The sequence below is a fragment of the Chelonus insularis genome, unplaced genomic scaffold (assembly GCF_013357705.1).
Source record: "Chelonus insularis isolate UGA/USDA-ARS -01 unplaced genomic scaffold, ASM1335770v1 contig_131_pilon, whole genome shotgun sequence".
NCBI lineage: Eukaryota > Metazoa > Arthropoda > Insecta > Hymenoptera > Braconidae > Chelonus > Chelonus insularis.
In genome coordinates, this window is record NW_023276372.1 from 546012 (window position 1) to 553606 (window position 7595).

The following is a 7595-nucleotide window of genomic DNA, read 5'->3' on the forward strand; positions in this document are numbered from 1 at the left end:
TTAAGAAAATAAAAACATAATTGTACATAAATAATTCAACGTCTCTGTAATTAAGAGAATTAATATTTTTCTATGTTAATTATCCTATTGTTATCATGATGGGTAATCAATTAAATATTTTTTTTATTCATTTATTTTTGCAGAAGCTTGACACATAATAATATTAAAAAATTGTTTTGTTATAAAAATACTCATACAAAAGTATAAATATTTTTTTTCCAAGATAAACAATTGTTGAGTAATTCAACATATACATATGCTGAAGTAATACTGCTTTGACAGCATTTTTTTTATAGAAAATTATATTCAGGTTAATCAATTTAAGTAATCTCATTTATAATTGAACCGTTGAAAATAAATCACTTGAAGTATCACATAAGAAAGCATGAGATTGATCATAGTGTTCTTTTTTTGTCACAATTTTATTAAAGCTAGTGGTAAAACTTTTGATATTATTTTGTTTTTAAATAAATTTTGAGTTCTTTCTAATTGATAACAAATAAATCTACATACAGATTATATTAATTGCACTGGTTGTCCATACCATAACGTATCATTGGCAGCTTATTATCCAGATTATTCTAGTGATAACTCGTTGGACTATCTTGACATGAGAGGAAAAAAATTGAATACCCTTCAGGTAAGTAATTACAATTTTTATAATCAATTAAATAAATTATTTCTTGATCTTGACTTTTATGTAAACATTTCTGTGGTATTAGGATTTTATTGATGGGCGTGAAGCTTATGTTACTGCAGCTATGGATTTGATACCTGATGTTCCTTATGGTACTAAAATATGTAGTCCAGAATTGAATGAACATTTCGGAATGCATATTCCAATTCAAGTAAGTTGTTATTCTGATATATTACTTTCATTGAATTTTATTTTATAAGTGGACATATTTTTTATTTTTTAAGGTCAGAGATTATAATAATGATTTAAAAGGAAATGGATTTTCTCGATTAGATCTTTGTGTAAGAAGCGAAAGTGATAGTTATGACGTTGCAGTTAATAAAATCATAACAATTTATATATAAATAATTCAAAATAAAGAAATTAACTAATTCGTAAGCTAAAGAGTTCATCTTCATTGATCTAAAGACTTGACGACATTGATAATATAATTTTTTATAAACCTATTGTTTTCAGTTACAATAAAATAACAGGGAAGTCTTGGTAAATGTGATTGACAATAACTTCTATTGTTATGATGAATTAATGTTATATATTTTCCTTGTTTTGATATTTTAATTTGTAGAAGCTCTATTTCACCTTCAAATCATCGTTTTTATCTTTTTATGTATTGAATTCGCAGATATTTTTTTTTATTGAAAAAATAATCTGACTTTGTCATCGATAGCTGGTTGAATGATGAATTGTCATGAAAAGTGTTTGTCATTGTTTATAGGTATTACAATTAGACGTTATTATAAATCATTCTTAACTAATTTATTTTATTATTGTGACCAATTTGTGGTTACTTGGGTTTTTTAGATTAACAACGATTTTATTTGATTTTTGAGATTTATTTGAATAAACAGGCACTGGAGTCGATGTCCATCTGGGCATTGTCATAACATAATTGAAAAATTCTTCGCCAGGACAAACAGTATTTCGACCTTGACGGTGACCAATTATGCTGTAATTGGTGCTGATTTTTCCTAATGAAACACCACACTCTATTAAATTGTGAAGAGCTTCGAGTGCGCCACGATTAGGAAGGAAATCTGTCGATAAATTATTAATATAAATATTGTACTACTTTCTAGAAAAGTCATTAAGATAATTACGAGAAAAATCTCCAATTATTGAAACTCCTATGCTTTGGGTGTTATAACCAGGTGCGTGAGCTCCTACATAATCCCAACCTCGACCTTCATAAATATTGCTGTCTTCACCAATTACGAAGTTATATCCTATATCTAACCATCTATTGGTATCTATATGTAAGTCTTGATACGAACGAACTATTCGAGAGCATTCTTTTTGATCGTAGCAATATTGTAAAATTCCTCCATGGTGAATGACTACATAAGGCACTGGACTTATTGGTAGAAGTTGATGGCCAGTCACATTCCTTGCTTTCCATTCAGAGCGATTAATTATGTTTGGACAAACTTTAAATAAACACAAAGTCTCAGTTGAAATAAAAGTAAAAACATACTTTTTGTACTTTAATTAATATAATAAATAATTACCATCAACAGTATTTTTCTGAATATTAATTGGCGAACAGAGTGTCCAATGAATAACGCAAATAAATATTATTGAGAATTTCATGATTATTGATACTGTTGATGATATAAACACGATAAAACTGAGCAAAGTTGTTAAAATCACATCAACTTATATGTTGAAAGCTAATTACACTGGGAAGTCCCTCATTTCATTCACGCCAAGCTTTCAATTCCCCACTTTTATCTGATCATTTCAGCATCAACGAATAACTTACTAAATGCTGCAATGTTAATCGCAATCAATGAATATCTCATAGATTGGTTATTATCGAAAACAAGTGCGTGAGAATTATAATTGATAAGAGATATTATCTAGTTTACTATAAATTTTTTCAAGACTACTCATACTCTTGTCTTACAACGTAATCTTGAAATTTATTAATTATTTGATAAACAGAAATTTTTTAAGTAGTTTTATACTTCGATTTGCAGTACATAGTTTCAATATTTTCCATAACTATCAAGGTCAATCCTAAAAGTAAGTCACAAAATTTTCTTATTTCAAAATAAATTAAAGCCTACTTTACCAACAAGTGAAAAGGCACATGTTGTTGGAATACTGCAGTTTAAATAATTTTTTTGTTTATTTTCGGTTACAAAGCTAATAACTAATGAACTAAAAATGTTTAAATTTGATTTTTCAAATAATGAAGAAGCTCGAGGTGTTTTAAGTAATTTAATTTGTTTATTACTTGCTCACAACAATATATTTTGTAATTAAAAGGTTATGTTATTTATATTATTTATGTTGAAGATGATAAAAACGAAGAAAACAAAAATTTAACTTGGCTTCCTGCTACTGAAATAGAAATAACTGATGAGCAATTTTCTAAAAAACTATCTGAACGAGATTATATAACTATTACGTTTGAGAATGTTGAATTAAAAATGATTAAATCAGAAAGTGCAATTTTGAATTTAAAAGCAAAAAAACATGACAAAATTATTAAAGCAGAATCACAACATTCAGATCTTATTCCTGCTATTTATGAAGGTATTATTCTTTATAGTATTAATTATGTTGAAACTTGGTCATTATTGTTATTACAAAAAAACAATATCATTTTCAGGTGGATTAAAAATATGGGAATGCAGTTATGATTTAGGAAAATATTTTTATTCTCAAAACATTTTTTGTAAAAATTCTAAAGTACTTGATCTAGGATGTGGTACTGGAATAATTGGAATTTTAGCTTTACTCAAAGGATGTACTGTTCACTTCCAAGATTATGTTCGTTTTTCTTATTATATGAAAATTCCGACATCGACAATTATTTCACTATTTATTCATTGCAGAATTCTGAGGTCATTGAATTAGTTACCATTCCAAATGTCTTATTAAATTTAGAAGACAGACAGAAAATTGAAAAAAACACTCAATTTTATGCTGGAGATTGGGAAAGATTTGTTGAATTATTAATTAAAAAATATCCGAATGAAACGGAAAAATACGATGTCATTTCAACCTGTGAAACTATTTACAATTCCTACAATTATCAAAAATTATATCAAGTTTTCAAACAGCAATTAAAAAAGGATGGTGTAGGATATATTGCTGGTAAAGTACATTATTTTGGTATAGGTGGTAATATGAAAGAATTTGAAAAATTAATAAAAACTGATAATGTTTTTAACGTTGAAACTGTTTGGAGAAGTGAAGAAGGTAATTATGATATAGAAATAATTTCAAAAAATATACATATAATAATTATATACATCTATACAAATTATAATTTTTAGGCTTACAACGAGAAATTTTAAAACTTACTCATCGACATTAGAATTAAGGCGATAATCTTTCAAATACCCATCCATCCTGACCTTCATGAATTAAAATATTATCAATTTTTTCACCAGGTTTTAATCGTCTAAAACGGATTCGATCATGTAAACGATCACTCTGTCCTTGCCAAAATTCAACTGAATTGGGAATAACAATAAATCCACCCCTAATAGAATAATAAGGTGTTGTTATTGAATCAAATATAATTGATAAAAGCAATTAGAAAATTATATCATACCAACAAGGTGGTCTAGGTACTTTATTGTCTGGAAACTGTGCTAATAATTCTCTTTCTCTGACAATTAGTGAATTTCTTCCAGCAATTACTGCACTTTGTTTACTTGCATGAGCACCTACTTGGCTTGGAAATGGTCGAGCGGAAAAATATGCATCTGAATCTTCTGCAGAAGTCTTTTCTACTCGTCCTTCGATACGTACCTTAGGTTAAATTAAAGTATAAAATTAAAAAATACAAATATTTTATTACAATTAAATAGCGATTAATGAATTCTTACTGTTCTTCTTAAAGGTTCCCAATAAAATGTTAGAGCAGCACGTGGGTTTTCAGCCTATAATTCGATTTAATTTTATCATATTTAATTTGACAATATATTGCTATTATTAATTATTCTTTGTTAAAACTTACAAGTTCACGACCTTTTCGACTGTCATAATTCGTGTAAAATTTGAATCCTTCTGCACTAAAACCTTTCAATAAAACAGGTCTAACTGATGGAATACCGTCTCTGAAAATAATTAATTGATATTTTATTTGTTAACAATAATTACAGATGAATTTATTCAGAATAAAAATGATAATACTTGGTAGCTGTTCCTAAACACATTGCATTTGGCTCGAGGATACCAGGTGTTTTGCAGGCGACATCAAACCATGCTTTAAATTGCCCAATTGGTTCTTTAGAATCTAATTGTTCTTCAGTAAATGTATCAGAGCGGTCTTTATACTTTATTCGCATACCTAAAACAATTTAGTTGTAAATTTTTTTAATAATACGTTCTTGTAAATAATTATCTTTAGATAGAAATTTTTTAATTTAGAAACCATAACAATGAAAATTGTTTAAAAAAAAAGAACTAATCAATATTCTAAATAGTATCTTAACCACAAAAGTTCTTCGTTTATATGTTTACCTTCTAGATTCTGTACCAAAGATGCACTTTGTGTTGACATTTTAGTTTGTGAAATGTTTTTTGCAGATACTTGAACAACTTTTTTAATGATAACGTTATTAAATGTTGACCTGATACACAATAAAAACTGTTTTGCCATGGACTATTACTGCGTCGTAGTGCTTTCAATTAATTACTGAGAAAAATCTTTGTAGTATAGATAATAACGATAGACAACACACGTTGAACATATGGAACTGTGAGTATGCATTACTTGTTTGAAGCACTGTTATAATAAATTATTACTAGTAAACTAAAAAGGAAAGAAATACCAACTATTGCTCAGATTCACGGGTTTATAAAGTGTTTCGATTGGCTAATTTGATGGGAAATTGTCATCACTTGAATGAACGTAACCTCGCTACTTGAAATTAGATAGTAACAATTTCAGTGTATTGAAAAATCAAAATAATGGAGTCGTTTTAACGATTTCTAATAATTTCTCTATTGTTTGTCAATAACAAATAAAAGTTTTTCAAGAAATTAAACTAAGTTAAAAATCAGTTTTTTCATTCTATCTGTCAGTAATTGGTAAGTTTCGTAATTTTTATTTACTAGTAACAAGTGGTTTTATCTATCAAAATTTTTTCAACGAAAAGAAATAACATAAACCTGTTACAAACACTAAACAAACAAGCTCATAATAAACATTAAAACTTTCTTTATTAGTTCAATGAGTAGAAAATAAATTTACAAAATAATGAATTTTTTACAATGCATTTCAAACAATTTTATGAAGCCAATTATTTAATTGTTCAATATTCACTTCAGATTCTGATTCTTTACAATGTAAGCTGCATTCAGCGAAATCAACTTGGTTATTCAAATGAGAAAATTCAAAATTTTTCTCTCCTGCTCCAAGGTATGTAGTTTCCACAGATGCGTCTGTATCGACAAGTTGTTTTAACTTTGTAACTCGAACGAGATTGATTTCTTTTTCTAGCATAGCTTTTATTGCTTTACTGGTTTTAGCCATTGTTTGATCTTGTTTATTACAGAGTATTAATATAGGAAGTTTAGATTCAATGCTTGAATCAGAGAGAAGAGTATATAAATATCTGTAATTTTAATCAGTAAATTAGTATTGAAATAATTAATATGATTATTTTATAAAACAAATTACTTACTCAGCAACATCTCGGATGTCTTTTTGAACAGTTACAGAATCAATAACAAATATTAATCCTCGAGCAGATGATTTATATTTGTCAAAAAATTTATTTCTTAATCTCTCATGACCAGGAATGTCAATAATTTGAAGATTTTGCTAAAATTTGGTGTTAATTAGTGTTAATAATGATACAAACTACCAGTTATTATTTAATAATATCTGTGTTAATGTTTAATGAAATAAAATTTTTTTTTTCAGCACTTACATCTTTAATTGTGATGTCACCAACATTTTCCTTTGACGACAAGTATGTTTCTACAAACTTGGAATGAATGAGCCTAGCGTAGAGCAAAGTTTTACCGGCATCACTGAGCCCTGTAAGAAGAACACTACGGCCAACAGATCTTCGTCTTTGCCAAAAGATAAAAATTACTGAAAAAGTAAGAAAAGAATAATTATAAATTTTGAAATGTCCATTTCAATTGACAAATTCTGTACAATCAAATTTACAATGGAAGCCGTATTTTATAAATTTTTTACAAAAGTACAGAAGACGTTTAAAGAATATTAAGTAAAAAATTCTAATTGAAAGGAATGTTTGATAAGTAACTGAGAAATGTACTCTTTTTTGTATTATATGTATTATTACAATGTATTATGCAGATGTTTTTTTTTAGTTATTCTTCTCATGTTTTATAACTATTGTAAATACCATGAAATACGCTTACTTTAATAAATTGTGAATGTAAGAAAAATTTTAATTCATCAATAAACTATTTTCCATATGTACTGTAATGCCAATGGTTTATGGAAAAAGACATTTGTATAAATAAAAAGTTGTATTATATTTTTAATGAACATCACCTAAAGTTATGATAACAGCAAAAACAGCTACTACTATTCCAAATATTTGCGATATTTCAGTATTTTCCACAAGTGGTTCTACACGTTTCTCCATTTTTATGATAATTTCAACAGCTGCACTTAGTGATTACACAAAATTTGATGTCCATGTGTCTCTTTGATTTATCTTTTTGGTTAGATTTACAAAAAAATATAAATAATAACATGAAATTCCCTAGCATCAAAGTAAAGAATACTTTTTTACTGGGTGAGAAAATTGGCTCCTTTGTTAGTTGTGTCTATCCCCAATAGATGGCATTTAAATGCTACTCCAGTTGGTGGCGCCCTCTATACTGCGGCGCTAAATAAAGCGTCAAATTAAATGCACTCATTATAAATTATGCTTTCATTTTACGAGTTTATTAA

The 7595-nt window shown here is 27.5% G+C and overlaps 5 protein-coding genes across 6 annotated transcripts; 2 read left to right on the top strand and 3 right to left on the bottom strand.

The window, feature by feature from the left end:
• Window positions 1-278: 278 nt before the first annotated feature.
• On the top strand, window positions 279-1219 carry LOC118074139 (uncharacterized). The gene is made up of 4 exons (XM_035095100.1): window positions 279-437; window positions 516-640; window positions 723-848; window positions 922-1219. Exons 1-4 carry the CDS (start codon window positions 386-388, stop codon window positions 1039-1041), a joined length of 423 nt encoding a protein of 140 aa, XP_034950991.1. The 5' UTR covers window positions 279-385; the 3' UTR covers window positions 1042-1219.
• A 212-nt stretch (window positions 1220-1431) lies between these two features.
• Window positions 1432-2525, bottom strand: LOC118074138 (peptidoglycan-recognition protein SC2-like). The gene is made up of 3 exons (XM_035095099.1): window positions 2203-2525; window positions 1795-2121; window positions 1432-1731 (listed from the first exon to the last, which is right to left on the bottom strand). The coding sequence occupies exons 1-3, from the start codon at window positions 2282-2284 to the stop codon at window positions 1454-1456; spliced, it is 687 nt and encodes a 228-aa protein (XP_034950990.1). The 5' UTR covers window positions 2285-2525; the 3' UTR covers window positions 1432-1453.
• A 249-nt stretch (window positions 2526-2774) lies between these two features.
• On the top strand, window positions 2775-4518 carry LOC118074135 (histidine protein methyltransferase 1 homolog). Of its 2 annotated transcripts, none has more exons than XM_035095095.1 (5): window positions 2775-2912; window positions 2996-3235; window positions 3312-3472; window positions 3538-3904; window positions 3982-4518. In XM_035095095.1, the coding sequence occupies exons 1-5, from the start codon at window positions 2864-2866 to the stop codon at window positions 4020-4022; spliced, it is 858 nt and encodes a 285-aa protein (XP_034950986.1). In that variant the 5' UTR covers window positions 2775-2863; the 3' UTR covers window positions 4023-4518. The 2 variants fall into 2 exon arrangements, with proteins under 2 accessions (XP_034950986.1, XP_034950987.1); XM_035095096.1 differs by having other exon boundaries at window positions 2775-2903.
• Window positions 3926-5527, bottom strand: LOC118074136 (pyridoxine/pyridoxamine 5'-phosphate oxidase). The gene is made up of 6 exons (XM_035095097.1): window positions 5177-5527; window positions 4847-5003; window positions 4671-4770; window positions 4540-4593; window positions 4263-4462; window positions 3926-4190 (listed from the first exon to the last, which is right to left on the bottom strand). The coding sequence occupies exons 1-6, from the start codon at window positions 5313-5315 to the stop codon at window positions 4025-4027; spliced, it is 816 nt and encodes a 271-aa protein (XP_034950988.1). The 5' UTR covers window positions 5316-5527; the 3' UTR covers window positions 3926-4024.
• A 332-nt stretch (window positions 5528-5859) lies between these two features.
• On the bottom strand, window positions 5860-7356 carry SrpRbeta (signal recognition particle receptor beta). Its single transcript, XM_035095098.1, has 4 exons — window positions 7191-7356; window positions 6592-6758; window positions 6343-6482; window positions 5860-6273 (listed from the first exon to the last, which is right to left on the bottom strand). The coding sequence occupies exons 1-4, from the start codon at window positions 7282-7284 to the stop codon at window positions 5937-5939; spliced, it is 738 nt and encodes a 245-aa protein (XP_034950989.1). The 5' UTR covers window positions 7285-7356; the 3' UTR covers window positions 5860-5936.
• Window positions 7357-7595: the final 239 nt, after the last annotated feature.